Here is an 18884-nt window from a genome sequence, read left to right on the forward strand (position 1 = left end):
ATTTCATAAAATTTTGATTAAAAATGCATTAGTTTCAATAACATGCAATTCATTTGATGTATTGAGAAAAAAAAACTTTAATATTATAAGATACTCTTTACAAATTTGATGTATCGTACGTTTAAATTCGTTTTATAATAATACTTGCACATATTATAGTAATATAAGCTCATAACTTGATAATTGTATTGATACATATTTACATCGTATTACCGAGCAAAATTAATTTTTAACTGGTAACTATTAAATAAAATAAGCCAACTATTCAGTTTTATCGTAAATGTAAATACATAAAATAACGTAACTAATAACATATTGAATATCCGTATCACATATACGAAGCATAATTTTTCTAAAAACAAATATATTTTCTAAAAAAAATTGTTTTACCATTTTTTTTACATATATTACATATATTACTGTATTATTATTATTATTATTATATCCAATAATATATTATCGATAGTTTTAAAAAATTTGTGCAAACAAGAGAATAAAAAAAAAAAAATAACAAAAATAAAAAAAAAATGAATAGTATATGTGAAATAGTACACAACTATAATTAACGCAATTATACTTTTATAAATTTAATTTAGTTTATATTTGTCGCTTGCAACATATGCAATTATTTTCATATCCGGACTGTGAAACAATGATTTATTACATTTTATGTTGTTTCGAATAAATAAATAATTATAAATATTTCTGTATCCGTTTATAATATCAAATAAATTCAGCTTTAAATAAAATTTAAAGTTTTTATCGTAATAACAAACATATGATAATACTATAACTTTTTTTTTTTTTGTAAAATATAAATTGTACATATCTTAATACCTTTGGTATTTGCATCTATTATAAATTTGATAAGTAGGCAGATATTAAAGACGTGGTTTCATAACCTTAAAACTAGTTTTCTTATTAGCTAAGGCTTCGGTGCGGGCACATACATTTTCCGAGCTTCGCTTAATGACATCCATATACTCGCTCGACGTTTGAATGTCACATTGCATTTTTGCTTCATCGTAACAAGTGTCTGATTTTGACGCACTTAGAAGTGGCTTCGTATCTACCTAGATATAAAATAAACATGTTTAATTATCATACTAAAAATATACGAAATATGTTAATTATCACCTGAATTTACCATCGACTCGTTTCTTATGATGTTCTGAGGCCATTTTTCAGCATGTTGAAAATAATCCGGTTTACTTTCTCTGTGAAATAAGTCACTCTGTGAAATCAATTTACATATAACACAATTATATTAATTTTTGTATATACCTAAATTCAGAGCTACGTTTCTGCCATAATGTTGCATTCTTTGTATGTCCTTCTTCATAGCTACAGATAGGATTTGTTTTTTGTGATTGCTCCGATTCGTCACAGGTACACACTTTGTCCAAAAATGAACACGATTTGACAAAATGTTCCATGCTACAAATCGCAGTTTCTGCAAATGGATCTTGTCCAGAAGCATTTTGTTTGCCAACGATTGTATTATTCATGTCGTAACTTCGCGAGACATCGTTTCCAGAATCATGTTTCTTACTGTACTCCGTGCCGTTCTTTAGTACACCGTCTATCACATCGTTGTCGTTTTTCAAATTTTCATCGTCAATCGAAAACACATTGTCATCAACTTTTTCTCTCTTGGTAACATGATTATTACTCGAACTTTCATTTACATCATTTTGACTACTACTGAGAGCCATTTCACAGCTGCTTATAGAGTTGGAGCTTCTGTCTCTAGCACTCACAGAACTTTCTAAGCTATCTGCGACATTTCTCGCTTTAGAAACCGATGTAGGAATCGTAATTTCAATGTTACTTTCAATAACGATCTTACCGCTAACTTCGACGAAATCGTTTTTATCTTTCAAAGTTACATCATTAATGTTATTAAGAATAGTACTGTTCAATGTCTCATTACTAATATTATTGAATCTATCCTTAGCCAACACCAGGTTTTTATTGTCAATGGCACTCTCTTCCGATTTACAAATTCGCTTTGATTGGCTACTTAGCGCAAGTGATTGTACGGGTTTATCTAAGCCCTGATCTAAAGAAGACCCAAGGGATGATTTTATACCTTTTAATTGACTTATTGATCTCGAAGGACGATGACACTTTTCAAAAATTATTTTTTGCAACGGTGGTGTAAGAGGTAGATTTTGTTTACCATTACCACTTTCAGTATCTAAAGACGAGGTAGAAAATGTTCGTTTTGAATCATCTAAGCTGCAAATAATAAAATGATAAAATTGAAATAAATTAACAGGCTAATTAATTAAAAAAAAAGAAGACAATCTATAATATAAGTACGTACTTAAACAAGTAAAGAATGTGGAGTATAAGATACATACTGTGTTTGATTGGGCTTAATGTTGATTAGTGTGGAGAGATTTGACAATGTCGATCTTAAATCGGTAGTAGGGAGGCCACAATACCACCTAAGTTGTGCTATATTTTTATTTAATAAATATACAGCATAATGGAATTGTAGTTTGTCTTTGCTTCGAGCAAATAGTGGAAACCTAAAATCATAACGTGCAAGAAATGATACATGCATATATTGGTTATCAACAAAAATAATTACAAGTAGTTCTTACTGTCTGTCATTATCAGGCAAGCTGTCTGTGATATGATCTATAACTTTACTACGCGAGCCATAATGTATTATAGGATACCTCGTTGGCACATTCAAAAAGTTTGCAATCATTTGCGTTGTATGAGCAACAAAACCTAATGCAACAGCCACTTGTGTATCATTTGACAATTCCAATTCTTCGCTATCCGGCAAATAAACGTCGTTTATTTTAAATTTCCCGGTACTGTCCTGCAAAATAAAATAAAAAAGTATTAGTCACTCAACTTGACAAGCTCACACATTCTGCAATACTTTTTTTTTTTTTTATTAAACTTATACCTGTTGAATGGGATATATTAAATACAATTCTGAAATTAACTGTCGTCGTCTCTGAGCAAGTTGACTGCTCAACTGCAAATATGTCTCTCTGGTATCTACATGGTTTTGTCGCCACTCATTTAGTCTTTCTATATCTTTATTCAATTCTCTATATTTCTCCATTAAGATAGAACCTAGCAAATAAAGGATTTTTATTTAAAATATATCGAGCGCATAACTCATATATGTGTCATATACATGAGTGTATATATATACCAACCATGATCTTGATTTTCTTCTACAATATTAGTATGTACTTGATTCAGTATACGGATTTCTCCCATTTTTCGGGCTCTTTCTTGTTCTAATAATTTTGTTCTAAATTTCGCCATTTCCAATTCTCTACGTATTTTAATAATTTCCAGTTTCTTTTCTTTATTCACTCTTCGTGGTTGCAATAATCGATTTAAAGTGGTCTGTGGATATTTGGGAGGGTGAAAATTATCGCCCGAGGCAATGCGTATTCTCAGCGTTTGTACAGATTCGGTCTGTTGCTTTAGCGCCTGCATTTTACTTCTTAAACTGCTGAGCTTATTCACAGTATAACTATTCCTTATCTCAGACACACTTATAGTCATATAAAGATAGCGCTTTGAATCTAAAGCTGTTACAAAGCAGTATGTAGGAGTAAAGTATCCACCGTGAAAATAAAATATCAAAGAATTTTCCTTCAAAATACTTCCTAGATTAGATGGCAGTTTAGAACCTATGTACATCAATCCTGTAAATGATATTCCCCATGTGAAGAGAGTAACATCAGCTGTATTATCACATGGTATTAAACGCTTCCAAACTCTCAAAATAATTTCTGTTAAAAAAAAATTGGTAATTATTAAAAAAATATGTTCAATAAAAGTTAAATTAACATACATAAATGTATGCATATATAGCATTTATTATATCAACAGTAAACTCACCACTGGCTGTTGAATAACCTGTGGCATATAAAGTTGGTATTTCAAGACTGGACCACCTTGGATTAGCATTGTCAATTGCTTCACTCGTATATAACGGAGACGACATACTAGATCTATGTAACGTGTAATAAAACCAACATGTTCTTCCATTCACATCAGTCTTCAAATTATGGCCTATTACCTGTATTAAACCTCTCAGCCGTAACTAAAAATTTTTTTTTAATGTATATCAAACGTTCTTGCGTTCAAAAAGAAAAAGTTAGGAATAGTTTCTATTAAAAAATATATCTAATTATACTAATTTAATTTGTAATTCACCTGTTGAGTGGCAAGAGGAAGCCAAGTTTTGTACCGTGGGGCAATTCGTGGTTGAAGGGTAAGATCTAAATCCTTAACGATACTTTGCGATTCGTGTAGCTCCATCGTGTAAATTCATAGTACTGCGATTATATATCATTCGGCTAAAGAGATAGTCACGTATCAATGCGAAACTAGGGCGAAATCGGGTCGAACGAGATAAATATAAACGGGCAGATAGTTATAAAATCACAGGGACAGATTATACCGAACTTTTAAAGATGTATGACTATGAGTAAAATCGTTAATTTTGTGTCATCATTTCAATCATTTGATCGCTACAACGTATACACTCGTATACATATTTGTACAATTCATATCCGTAGTAATCTTGAAACAAAATATGATAACTATTTTACAAATTCTGACAGTTACCCTCTCGAAAACGTTAGTGAGAAAGAAAATCCAGAAGGAATGTCAGAACTCGGAAGTCGGAAGAAATGCAAATAACATTCCGAAAAGCATCTCACATTGTGCGAAAGAATTCAGCCAATGAAAGCGCGGAATTAAGTCTGACATGTATGAAACAACTCAAAAAATAAAAATTCGTAAAAGATATCAATATATTAAATCAAGACATTGAAAATTAACGATTAAAATAAAAGAATAATGAAAACTAATAAATAACGCAAAAAACAAGCGTAAAATATTGTATTTGCGTCGACGGTAGCGCCAACAGCATTTAATAAACGGATATTTTCGAAACTACCAAAATCGATGGTGATACTGTTAAGTTTAAACATTATTTGCAATTGATCTCTAATTATTAAAAATAGTTCCAGTTGAATTACAGGCTTGGGAGTTTTTGTTGAGCTAGAAGAAGGTTGAAAATATATAAAAAAATCCAACGGGAACCTCGAAATAGCAGCAAAATGTTTTTCTGAAGCAGTACAAGTGCAGTAAAACTTCTGTGACCCTTGCAGAACTCCAATCACCAAAAATCTGGAATATATAATTATTTAACGTTAAGAAAATTATTTAATTGTATTTAAAACACTCTAGTACACTTAAATAAACCGAATTTTTGTCTGAAATTTAATTTAGAAGCCTGAAAAAAATTTATTTAGATGTAACTTTACTATTAACCTATAACACATACCTGTCACTTTTAAAACACTTATGAAAAATAGTTCCCGTCGATGTAGAGCCTTGGAACTTTTTGGGCAGCAAAAGGGAGGTTTAAATTTGATAAAAAATCCAACGGAGCACTCGAGGAAAACGCAGAACTATTTTCACAAGCTGTACAAGTGCAGTGAAACTTCTGTGACCCTCGCAGAACTCCAATCACCAAAAATCTGGAATATATAATTATTTAACGTTAAGAAAATTATTTAATTGTATTTAAAACACTCTAGTACACTTAAATAAACCGAATTTAAGTCAGAAATTTAATTTAGAAGCCTGAAAAAAATTTATTTAGATGTAACTTTACTATTAACCTATAACACATACCTGTCACTTTTAAAACACTTATAAAAAATAGTTCCCGTCGATGTAGAGCCTTGGAACTTTTTGGGCAGCAAAAGGGAGGTTTAAATTTGATAAAAAATCCAACGGAGCACTCGAGGAAAACGCAGAACTATTTTCACAAGCTGTACAAGTGCAGTGAAACTTCTGTGACCCTCGCAGAACTCCAATCACCAAAAATCTGGAATATATAATTATTTAACGTTAAGAAAATTATTTAATTGTATTTAAAACACTCTAGTACACTTAAATAAACCGAATTTAAGTCAGAAATTTAACTTAGAAACCTGAAAATAATTTTTTAAGAGTAACTCTACTTTTAACCTATAAAACATACCTGTCACTTTTTTTAAGTCAAATTATTTATATTTCCCGTTGATTTACAAGCTTGGGACTTTGTGGGGCAAAAGTAGAAGCAAGAAACTGTAATGGAAAGCCAACGGGATCCTCGAGGAATCAGCAGAAATCCCTCTCACCAAGTATAGATAACAGTAAAAAATCTGCGGCCTTCCAAGTTTCCAATCACAAGATAACTAAAATATATATTTTAGAGTTATAAAACTTATTGAAATGTAACGTGGGCACTGTAATACACTTAATAAAAGCGAACTTAAATAAAAAATTTAACTTAGAAGTCTTAAAATTATTAAAATAAGCGTAAATTGTCACTCAATTAATATCGACCAATAGAAACACAGCATTAATACTGACATTCATGAAACGATTAAAATAATAAAATATTGTAAAATTACTTAATAAATAGCATTAAATTGTTGTAAATTAACGTGCAATATACGATTCAGTATAAAAACTTACAAATAACGCAAAAAACAAGCGTAAAATGTCACTCGATTAATATCGACCAATAGAAACACAGAATTAGTACTGACATTCATGAAACGACTCGATTAATAAAATATTGTAAAAATAATTAATAAATAGCATTAAATTGTTGTAAATTAACGTGCAATATATGATGGTGGCGGTGCAGATAGACACAGTTCGATTGGACACAGTGCGATTGGACACGTAACAATTGGACACAGTTCGATTGGACACAGAGCGATTAGACACGTAACAATTGGACACGTGCAATTGGACACAAAAAGATGCTCACAGTTCAAATGCCCACCGTTCAATTGCCTACAGTTCGATTGCCCACTGTGCATTTGCCCACAGTTCGATTGCCCACTGTGCAATTGCCCACAGTTTGATTGCCCACCGTGCTATTGCCCACAGTTCGATTGACCTCAATAAAGTTAGCACTCCCATTTCGGAATTTTTAATTTTTGTTATAGCCAATCGGTTGTAAGTCGTTTGTTATTGAATGTTAGATAAAGAAAAACGTTTGTTAGATAATATTTTTTACAGAAATTAAAAAATAAATTTGAATATACAGGGTGTCTCACCCCATGTGTCGAATCCGTTAGGAATAGACAGAACTCGGGTAGACAAATAAGAAAGTCCCACACCATTTTGCAAAATTCTCAATGGTTATTGAGAAAAAAATTAATTTGTCTAGCGCAAGAGCAACAAGGAAGCTGCGGGCGAGTGAGCGTGACAGGTGAATGGCTAGGAATGGCGCCGTCGCCTGTCGCGCTCACTCACGCGTGGCTTCCTTATCGCTCTTGCGCTAGACAAATTAATTTTTTTCTCAATAATCATTGAGAATTTTGCAAAATAGTGTGGGACTTTCTTATTTGTCTACCCGAGTTCTATCTATTCCTAACGGATTCGACACATGGGGTGAGACACCCTGTATAGTTAGCACCCCAAGTAAAATTTTTACTTTTACTTACGCTTAATCGATGCGTAATTGTTTGTTATTCTCGAATATGCAAAGAAAATCGTTTGTTAGATCATAGTTTTCTTAAAAAAATGCAAAAATATAATAAGAAGCATGTGCAAATTTTAAGTCGTTATTCATGAACACCAGCCTTAACTGATTGTGAGTTTCCATTTTATGTTACATTCAATGCATTAAACTTAAAATGCAAAGAAATCAAACTGCCGCAGATATACAAGGTGTCCTAAATATTATTAGCAATATTAAAACTGTGGGTAGGGAATCAGATTTGGAGAAGAAAAGTCCTTTACGAATTTGTAAAATTCGTAACCATTATTGAAAAAAAAATTAATTTGTCTAGCGCATGAGCGACAAGAAAGCTACGCGTGAGTGAGCGCGACAGACGACGGCGCCATTTCTAACCATTCGCCTGTCGCGCTCACTCACGCGCAGCTTCCTTGTTGCTCATGCGCTAGACAAATTAATTTTCTTTTCAATAATGGTTACGAATTTTACAAATTCGTAAAGGACTTTTCGTCCCCAAATCTGATTCCTTACCCACAGTTTTAATATTGCTAATAATATTTCGAACACCCTGTATAAAAAAATAACATTCTTTGAATTTTAAGTTTTACGTGAATTAATAACTGTCCAAGCGTATCAAGATTCACACATCAATTACAATGGGTTGGATTAGGTTAATTTTAACAATCGTGAGGCCCCCCGCAGGGGGGCTGAATCTCCTGTCTGCCATTTTTTATTATGGAAAAAATTATAAATTTAATAAAGTTTCGATTAAATGCCTGTGAATATAATAAATATCTTTATTAAACTAAGGTTTTCCAATTTCAAATTTAATAAAGGTATTTTCAACTTTTGGTGGGCAATTGCACAGTGGGCAATCAAACTGTGGGTAATTGCACAGTGGGCAATCGAACTGTGGGCAATAGCACTGAGGGCAATCGAACGTTTTTCAACTTTTGGTGGGCAATAACACGGTGGGCAATTGCACAGTGGGCAATCGAACTGTGGGCAATTAAACGGTGGGCAATTGAACTGTGGGCATCTTTTTGTGTCTAATTGCACGTGTCCAATTGTTACGTGTCCAATCGAACTGTGTCCAATCTCGCTGTGTCCCATTGTTACGTGTCCAATCGAACTGTGTCCATCTGCCATACACTCGTGACATGTCAATAAACTGACAATGAATCGATCGATAAATTATTCGCACCATCTAACGACGCATAAATGAAAAGGACGTTTTTTGGAGTCAACGACGAAAAGAGTTTTATTCTTGAAAGAAAACTTTATATCGCGATATTTCTGTTCGAAGTTACGTAAACGGAAAAATAAAGACATTTTTCTGATATAATTTGACCCTTATCTACACAATAAGCCAAACTAGAAAGCGATCGGTTCAACCGTTGTTGAGATCTGAACATTACAGATTTCTCAATAATTCGTTTCGCGCGAAAGAGGCACGGTAGTGCGCTGCGCCTGTAAGCGACGGTTTTAAATATTACAGCAAAAGAGTAGCAACGGCCACGCGATTAATTATGTTATTCTACCGACGATCGTATGTAGAGCCGCGTGTTCCCGGCGTGATGCCGCGGTAACAAGACTCGAAAGAGAACATTCGAAAACACGTTGTAATTGTTGACGAAAGTCGATAGAACATTCGAGAACACCCGAAGCGCGGTAGCGAAGAAAGAGGCGCTTTCGCCGAATATAAAGAGCGTCTCCGAGAGCGCGAGGCAAATTAGTCGGAACTATCGAAATAGCCGAGACAAACAGAGTCGAATAGAATAGTTTTTGTCGAGTCGAAATTGTCGAAAATATAATAATCAGATCTCTTCGATATTTGTATTTTGTAAAATCGTGTTCGTCCTTATTGAGTCAATTAAAATAGTGTTGTTAATTAAAAGTAACCTGTGGTTTGAACTTCCCAAAAAAAAATAATCTTTCACGCCTATACTTGGCGCGAGGCACTATCGTTCTTCTTGATAAACGATATTTTTTACAATATCACGCATAAATCGAGTGCATTCGGAAATCCACGAGCTTGTTCGGAACGTAACAAGAATAATATAAAGTAAGAAACGCAAATAAAAGTCTTAGTCGGTTAAGAGCAACCAAAAAACTCGGAATAATGGCTCGAGCTCGGGCCACTGCTACCCCGGAAATGTTAACGAGACTTTCATTTATGCGTATTTCTCTGGTCAACTTTTCGTTTGTTGTTGCGTTTGTTTGTTCGTTCACTCAAGTATTTCTTTTATTCCGAGAATGTTAAAGCATAGAGAATCAACTGCGTGAGTACTCTCATTTTATTTGTGTAATATATATATATATAAATATACATGTATGTATGTTAGATTTATTACAATACCTTGCTTGTACCTTTTGCGTATCTAAAGTAACGGATAAACAATCGCGTTAACGAAATATAAGGTATTTCCACTAGCAAAGACAGCACATAAGAGCATAAGTAGATAATTAAAATGTATCCTAGACACATAACAATCTACAAACAAAAATTAATGCATTTTCTACACGTATTTTACTGTTACTGGCAAAATTTTATATGTCTTACTTACTTGAAGCAAAACTTCGTAATGTATTGCATTGTTACTGTAGAGAGTAATTGATTGTATAATAATGGGATTTAAAAGATAAGCGCAGTAAGTAAGTCTGCTAAGAGGAATCCAACCTTTGAACGATAATAACTTATTAAGAATGCCTGTATAAAAAATAAATATGTAATTAGATAAAAGTTAACATTGTATTACTAAATTTATGTTTACTTAATGATATTAATTTATACATATATCAATACACAATATTATAATCGTATATTAACAGATAAACAACCTCCGTTTTTAGTACATGTTATTACAATCCATGCTATACTCGTTGCCCAAAGTATTCTGAATAAAGTCATATAAACAGCAGTACTTAAAATGGACATGTGCCGCTGATAGCGTAATACATAAATATCGACAACGATTACGAGACACCAACACAAAATTATAATTTTCTAAAATGTATATCAAGTTATTAAATTTTTTTATTATAATACTCATTATAAAAATTTTAATAATAAATGTTTTTCAACATTCTATAAAATAAAAATAGTATTTTTACCTTTTTCAAAGCCAAGTTATTATTCAATTTTTTTAAAATATAACCTGAAATCATCCCAATGATATACGGATTTATTCTCATCCATGGTTTGTCGTACATGATATCTATCATTCTATTAATTTCGCTTAATCTGTACGAAAGAGAAAAATGTTATCTTAAATATATCTTTATACTTAAATGAAATATTTCAACTTACGTTGGCACATATTCATAAACGTATGAAGTGTATCCATTGAGAAGTGCGGAAATGATCAAAATGGTAATTATTAGAGTAACGACAACGTAGAAATAGCTGAAATATTCGAAAAAAAAAAACATATACCAGAGATACATTAACTACAATGTTAACTTTCAACTAATTAACTTACGTAGTCGACAAAATTAATAGTATTACAGCGATTATATAAAATTGCATGTCATTCGCTAAATACCAGCTCCACTTCATACACTGCAATAAAAATATTAACGTTAACATAAATTTATTAAAATATAAGCTTTATGTGCAATTCTTGAGGGTAACTTTAGGCTTATCATAGTTACACATATTCATACCATTGTATCGAAACTAAAGAAATTATTTATGTACAGAAGATTCCTCCACCAGTATTTTGGGCACATTTCGTGTCCTCTTTCATACGTGTAAAACTGTGACGTCTTTTCGAACCAAGTCGAGCTTAATTGCCACAATATTAACGCAGTCATGTAAGCTGGAGTCAATCTTAACAAAAATATTAAAAATTACGCTGACAATCATGTATGTACATTTTAATCGATACTTTTCATACACTTTTAAATCTTTTTCAGTCGTTTAATCTAACTCAATGGCGTTTTCACATTCTTAAATTAAGACAATGAAAAACTTACCGAGTAAATCTTTTTATTATATAAATAAAAAATTCAATCAGATTCTCTTTACATTGAATAGATTTACTCAATTTTTTGTCTGTTCTGTTGCGTAAATACAAGTAAGTGACTAAGCACCCACTTGAAAAAAAGTAAACGTCAACACTTAAAGGAATAAAATTAATTAAGAAAGAAAAATATTTATCAAAAATGTTCCAAGTCCAGACTTTGTTATCTGCGAATAAAAAAACAATTTTTTTTATAAAATAAAATATAAAAGATGAGACTAATGATACGTTTAAAAATACATTTTAGATTATTCACCAATAGAATCCCATGTATACACAAAGTAGTGATAAAAAATTATTATGACCATGCTTAAAAATTTTAAGCTATGAATGACAGGTATTGCATCGGTATCTAGTTTTGTAGAAAATATTTCTTTCGTATTTCTATAAACGGAGAAGCACATTAGCACATTCCCCAATTTGCTCTCCTCACGTAAAACTGAATTTGTTTTTGTTTTTCCATCTAAATCATAATTTATGTAGTAATTTTAATAATAATATAAAAATTAAAATATTCAGATTAAATAAGAATATCGGATAAAACATATAATGTATACATCAAAGAGATAATAATCTGTTAAATAATGGAATTTAAACTACTTTTATAAAATTTTATGCAATATTTACTTTGTTGAGTTTCATTCATTTTTATGCGTTTTTTATGTATAAGTAATTCGTACATCGTTCCAATTGCCGTCATCAAAAAAGTAATTCCCAAATATACGCTACAAATATAATATTACATACATTCTTTAATATTAAAAGAAAAAAATAAGCTAAAAATTATTTATAAAATAGTGGCAATTTTTAATTTCTAAAGACTTACCAGAAAATATAAAACGTACTGGTAAATAGCCAATTATTATCATTTTTTAAATTTTTAACTTGGATCAGTTGAAAATTCGAGAAATAAAAATTGTCATTCAAGATATCCTTATCATTAAATATTACATTCAAAATAAAACTTAGTTCCTGTGTAGTACACGATGCTGGTAGACAGAGACCTAATGTAATAACGTCCTAAAATAAATTTTTTTTTACGTAACTAAAAATACAACGTATTTCTTTTCCTTTTTTATATTACTTAAATATGTAAAACTCAAGCTTATTACCTCGATAGAAACATTTACACGATACTGAAGAGTACTATTGTGAGTAAAATGCGCAACAAAGTAATTTAGTTGGAAAGGTAATTCTTTTTGCAAATTACGAAACAATGTGCTATTAAATATCGGTTGTTGTGAAAGTAATGAAAAAACTGTGCTTGTCATATCAAGACATTGACTACGGCTGCCCATCCAGTAATTATTACCAAAAAGAAATGAAACTGGTTTTAATACGCCACTGGCATCTAACACTAAAAATAAAAATCAATGTGCAAATACTTTATTATTTTATAATTTTTTTTTTTTATCGGCACTTGCGTCTTCTTCATAATTACCGATTATATGGATATAATACCAATGTGTGTAATGCAGCTTAGCATACCTTTCAAACTCCACAGCATTCGGTGATCGACAGCTGTTTGAAAGTTTTGTAATTCCTCTCTGCATCTTGTTGAGTTGAGAAGCTCAGATTTTTGTGCTACGATATAAGCTGGTATTTTGGTAAAAATATTATTATTAATCTTTTCAGTATTTGTTGAAGCACAAGACAATATTAAACTTATGCAAATACAAAAGGTGAATGCAAATTGCAACATATTAGTTCTTGTTTCTATCACTTTTAATTTTCTGCTATTATTGCACAGAGGTTTTTTTTTCGATTATTCCGAGTTCTTTGGTTGCTCTTAACCGACTAAGACTTTTATTTGCGTTTCTTACTTTATATTATTCTTGTTACGTTCCGAACAAGCTCGTGGATTTCCGAATGCACTCGATTTATGCGTGATATTGTAAAAAATATCGTTTATCAAGAAGCACGATAGTGCCTCGCGCCAAGTATAGGCGTGAAAGATTATTTTTTTTGGGAAGTTCAAACCACAGGTTACTTTTAATTAACAACACTATTTTAATTGACTCAATAAGGACGAACACGATTTTACAAAATACAAATATCGAAGAGATCTGATTATTATATTTTCGACAATTTCGACTCGACAAAAACTATTCTATTCGACTCTGTTTGTCTCGGCTATTTCGATAGTTCCGACTAATTTGCCTCGCGCTCTCGGAGACGCTCTTTATATTCGGCGAAAGCGCCTCTTTCTTCGCTACCGCGCTTCGGGTGTTCTCGAATGTTCTATCGACTTTCGTCAACAATTACAACGTGTTTTCGAATGTTCTCTTTCGAGTCTTGTTACCGCGGCATCACGCCGGGAACACGCGGCTCTACATACGATCGTCGGTAGAATAACATAATTAATCGCGTGGCCGTTGCTACTCTTTTGCTGTAATATTTAAAACCGTCGCTTACAGGCGCAGCGCACTACCGTGCCTCTTTCGCGCGAAACGAATTATTGAGAAATCTGTAATGTTCAGATCTCAACAACGGTTGAACCGATCGCTTTCTAGTTTGGCTTATTGTGTAGATAAGGGTCGAATTATATCAGAAAAATGTCTTTATTTTTCCGTTTACGTAACTTCGAACAGAAATATCGCGATATAAAGTTTTCTTTCAAGAATAAAACTCTTTTCGTCGTTGACTCCAAAAAACGTCCTTTTCATTTATGCGTCGTTAGATGGTGCGAATAATTTATCGATCGATTCATTGTCAGTTTATTGACATGTCACGAGTGTATGGCAGATGGACACAGTTCGATTGGACACGTAACAATGGGACACAGCGAGATTGGACACAGTTCGATTGGACACGTGCAATTAGACACAAAAAGATGCCCACAGTTCAATTGCCCACCGTTTAATTGCCCACAGTTCGATTGCCCACTGTGCAATTGCCCACCGTGTTATTGCCCACCAAAAGTTGAAAAACGTTCGATTGCCCTCAGTGCTATTGCCCACAGTTCGATTGCCCACTGTGCAATTACCCACAGTTTGATTGCCCACTGTGCAATTGCCCACCAAAAGTTGAAAATACCTTTATTAAATTTGAAATTGGAAAACCTTAGTTTAATAAAGATATTTATTATATTCACAGGCATTTGATCGAAACTTTATTAAATTTATAATTTTTTCCATAATAAAAAATGGCAGACAGAAGATTCGGCCCCCCTGCGGGGGGCCTCACAATTGTTAAAACTAACCTAACCTAACCCATTGTAATTGATGTGTGAATCTTGATACGCTTGGACAGTTATTAACCCACGTAAAACTTAAAATTCAAAGAATGTTATTTTTTTATATATCTGCGGCAGTTTGATTTCTTTGCATTTTAAGTTTAATGCATTAAATGCAAAGAGTTAAACTTTGGATCGCGGCCGGCCACGCGTACAGATGCAGAGGCTCGTCCGTGTGAAGCCAGCGCTTTGGCTGCCGTCGGATAGAGGAAAAGGTCAGAGCTATACACTATCTGTCCTACTCTTTCGCGACGTCGTTGGTAACTCGGTAGTCTCGGTATCGCGCAAGCATGATGGAAGCCGCTCGAATTCGAACGGCTACTCTTATTTGCCATGTACTATGAAACTTACCATGTTACCATTATTACCATGTAAAATAAAAATTGAAAATAAATAAATTATTATTCATAAAGAATCCTTCTTTTTACAAACTAAATCACTTTTATTTCATAAGTTAGCAGTACGAAATAAGCAGAGTTAATTTTTATAAGTTTGTTGCTAATTTGTTGTTAAAAAGTAATTGGCAAAGAAAAAGTTCGTTACTTTCTGCTTTTATTATTATACATTTTTTTAATAATGTTCAAGTAAAAGAAGATGAAGTTGGTCGCAAAGGAATTTAATCGAGATAACGCTTTGTTGCTTATTTATCGCTAAATATTTGCCAAAGGAAAATATTAAATTGCTATTTTCTTTTCTTAGTTAACAAGTTGATATCTTCTACGTAAATGCTCGTTATTAGGTAACGGTTGTTGCTATCGATTCGGGGTTTCAGATATTTTGTTTAAAAATTGAAAAGAAGTCATTTCAATTGTTTAAACAATTTTTTTACAAAAAAAGTCACTCATCGGATTCGGTCGCCGGACGATGTTGCGAGTGACATAGTATAGTCTTTTCTTCAATATTAACATTTTTGCTAGTTAACAAATGAATATCTCCGAGATCGAGTGTACGATTTTTATAATTTTTTTTTTAACAACGTTACAGCATCGTCCGACGACCGAATCCGATGAGTGATTTTTTGCAAAAAATTATTTAAACAGTTTAAATTTTTTTGCAATGTAAAATTGCAATACTCAAATTTACAAAATTGTTAAAACGGGTAGAACATAAAAGTATATTGCATTAATTTTTTGCGCACCTTATTTTTGAAAAATTCTGAATAATTTCCGAGAAAAAAATTAAATTTATGTACGCGTAAGAGCAGCAAAGAAGCGTGGGCTGAGTGAGCGCGCGATAGACAGCGGCGAGTATATCTTAAAGGCGATGGGCAGAATCTGCGCGTAGTGAGCGAGACGATATGACGACACACGAGCAAAATTAAGTGACAAAGCGGGTTGTCGCCTCTGCATGTGTACGCGTGAAAGCCGCGATTCCGAGTTGAGCTCTCTGGCGCAAAGAGTGCGAATTTAACTAGTTAACCTCCTTTCGGACATGTTGGATATGATTTCCTGATATCTTCGGCGACTTTTCGAAAGTGTCGAAAAACGCGTTACTCCAATTCTTTCATTTGATTTTCTTATCTAATTGCTCTTAAGAAAAAAAAAAGAATATGAGATAAGTTAATTATAACATCAAGGTTCGTAATTTGACGGCCTAAAGCAGCTTAAACGTTTATGTCGTTTCATACTATAGTAAAATAATTTAATATTTACACGTTATTAACGATATAATATTAATCAAAATTACACGAACATTAAACTATTAATTTTTTAAAAATAATAATAAATTTTGTGGATTATCGAATCAAAATTAACAAAATTAATTAATATTTATTTATGTATATATTAATAGTTTTCATAAATCCATTAATAAAATCATTACATTATACTCGTGTTTGTTGTAATTGTTAATTTATTTTTTTTTAAAGAGATTAAAATCAAGACATAAAATTATTTTCCTGACAGCGTAATTAAAACATCTCGATACACCTTTTAGATATCGTAATATTGTTTAGATACATATTTCAATATTCCTTTTGTTAAATATAAACATTATTATCACTTGAGTAAACTTTACGTGATTAAACTTCTTTATTTATTCAGCTAATTTATCGAATGTATTGCATTCGAATCTTGCACACAACTATAATAGCTATATATATATATATATATATATATTGATATAAATACAGCTATAAATGAGTTTACTTATATAAGAACTTGTAAGCTTAATTTCTATCTATATTTCTATTATACAGAGTGTCTCAGCCCATGTGTAAAATCCTATACAGATAGGTAGATCTTAGGGAGATAAATAAAAAAGTTCTTTAACGTTTTGAAAAATTCTCAATACTTATTAAAAAAAAAATTAATTTGTCTAGCGCAAGAGGACAAGGAAGCTATAGGTGAGTGAGCGCGATAGGCGACGGCGCCATTCGCCTGTCGCGCTCACTCGCCCGCAGCTTCCTTGTCGCTCTTGAGCTAGACAAATTAATTTTTTTCTCAATAATGGTTGAGAATTTTACAAAATGTTACAGAACTTTTTTATTTATCTCCCTAAGACCTACCTATCTGTATAGGATTTTACACATGGGCTGAGACACCCTGTATATATGATTTTGCGACTTTATATCGGTCATCAGCTAATTCAAACTAATTTAATCAATGAACCTATTTCTATAATAGTCATAAGTGATCTATTATCGTAATGAGTATTTGAATACAAACACGACATATATATTGTGTGTGTATACATATATATATGTAAAATATATATGTATCATACATATATATTCATACATATATGTGTGTGTGTGTGTATATATGTGAAAGCATCATATAAACCACAGCACGTGTTACTCGCGAGGCACTAGGCAGTTGGGATTGGGATTGTTGGGAATGATGATGGAGGTTGGTTGGTAGTAGACACAGTAAACTTTGTGACTCAATTGATACGTTATTCGAGACACGATTATTACTTAATTTCACGTAAATCTCGAAGCATGGAGGCCACCAGGAAAATTGACAATCCAAATCCACGAGCAACTGCCAATCCGATAAGTAAATTATTCTTTTGGTGAGTCACATGTCTCAGCTCGATCGAGATATCTAGTTTGTCTTTTGATAATTATTCTTGAACCGGCTATATTAGTTCAGAGTTTACTTTTTATTCTTCCTGCATGTGTGTAAAAGAAAAAAAATGCTTTTAACTGTATATATAATTAATAATCCAGCAACAAAGAACAGATCTCAACTTATGGACCACATATGCCAAGTGACTGGCAAATATTCACATTTGATTATTTTTTTTTTATTGACGGTTAGAATAAATAATAATCGTGATTGCAATAAAGATTGGCATGCTTTTGATATTCATAATTTTACAGCATTATTGCATCAAAATTTGCTGATTAAATTTCACGTTAATAATAGATTATAGGATATAGAACATAGATATTAGATAATAAGATAAGGACTTATAAAAATTGTAACAGCAGTAATAGATATTAAATCTAGCTGTTAATTAATTATAAAATGTTTTTTGATCTGATAATAAATTATGTTTTACTCTTTGTTCAATTCAGTTAAAAATTGCTAACTGATAACACACTTTGTAAATTTACATGTCTCGCAATTATCTCACTTATATCACTTAGAAATTTACTTAGAAATCAGTTTGACTTATGCAAGTGTGACATTCTAAATATATGTTATTATCAAGAGGCACGATAGTGCCTCGCGCCAAGTTAGACGCAGCGCACTACCGTGCCTCTTATACGCGAACCGAAGTTTTGAGAAATCCATACATGTTCGGATCTCAATAACTGCTGAACCAATCGCTTTTTTTAAATAGGTCCATCGTGTAGATTAAGGTCAATTTATATAATAAAAGTGTTTTTATTTTTTTGTTTAATTAACTACGAACTGAGATATCGTGATTTAATTTTCTTTTATAAGAGTAAAATAATTAAGAAACTCCGTCTTACTTTCTGGCACAAATATTTTCCTTTTTATTTTTGCGCCGTTAGATGGTGCGAATGATCAAAAAATCAGTTTATTGATGTGTCATTGACGTGGAAGGTTAGTGATCCGTTAACGTAAGTATGATTAATATAGAAGCCCTGTTGAAAGAAACGTTTACGATTACAGCGATACAGAACGAA

General features: G+C 32.2%; 2 protein-coding genes across 6 annotated transcripts; both read right to left on the minus strand.

Moving 5' to 3' along the window:
• Nucleotides 1-59: 59 nt before the first annotated feature.
• On the minus strand, nt 60-6320 carry Uvrag (UV-resistance associated gene). Of its 5 annotated transcripts, none has more exons than XM_070672215.1 (13): nt 6047-6320; nt 5695-5890; nt 5342-5537; nt 5098-5184; nt 4204-4346; nt 3886-4090; nt 3189-3776; nt 2930-3102; nt 2613-2839; nt 2367-2537; nt 1285-2241; nt 1148-1217; nt 60-1073 (listed from the first exon to the last, which is right to left on the minus strand). In XM_070672215.1, the coding sequence occupies exons 5-13, from the start codon at nt 4306-4308 to the stop codon at nt 882-884; spliced, it is 2688 nt and encodes an 895-aa protein (XP_070528316.1). In that variant the 5' UTR covers nt 4309-4346; nt 5098-5184; nt 5342-5537; nt 5695-5890; nt 6047-6320; the 3' UTR covers nt 60-881. The 5 variants fall into 5 exon arrangements, with proteins under 5 accessions (XP_070528316.1, XP_070528399.1, XP_070528559.1 ...); XM_070672298.1 differs by having other exon boundaries at nt 5034-5184; XM_070672458.1 differs by lacking the exons at nt 5098-5184; nt 5342-5537; nt 5695-5890; nt 6047-6320 and adding an exon at nt 4618-4788.
• Nucleotides 6321-9801: 3481 nt separating this feature from the next.
• On the minus strand, nt 9802-13698 carry LOC139101928 (nose resistant to fluoxetine protein 6-like). The gene is made up of 13 exons (XM_070655444.1): nt 13036-13698; nt 12660-12904; nt 12374-12567; nt 12175-12272; nt 11804-12010; nt 11501-11714; nt 11189-11354; nt 11005-11084; nt 10833-10928; nt 10637-10766; nt 10364-10529; nt 10090-10232; nt 9802-10016 (listed from the first exon to the last, which is right to left on the minus strand). Exons 1-13 carry the CDS (start codon nt 13247-13249, stop codon nt 9873-9875), a joined length of 2097 nt encoding a protein of 698 aa, XP_070511545.1. The 5' UTR covers nt 13250-13698; the 3' UTR covers nt 9802-9872.
• Between the last annotated feature and the right edge of the window lie 5186 nt (nt 13699-18884).

The sequence above is a fragment of the Cardiocondyla obscurior genome, linkage group LG01, assembly GCF_019399895.1.
Source record: "Cardiocondyla obscurior isolate alpha-2009 linkage group LG01, Cobs3.1, whole genome shotgun sequence".
In the NCBI taxonomy this organism is placed as follows: domain Eukaryota; kingdom Metazoa; phylum Arthropoda; class Insecta; order Hymenoptera; family Formicidae; genus Cardiocondyla; species Cardiocondyla obscurior.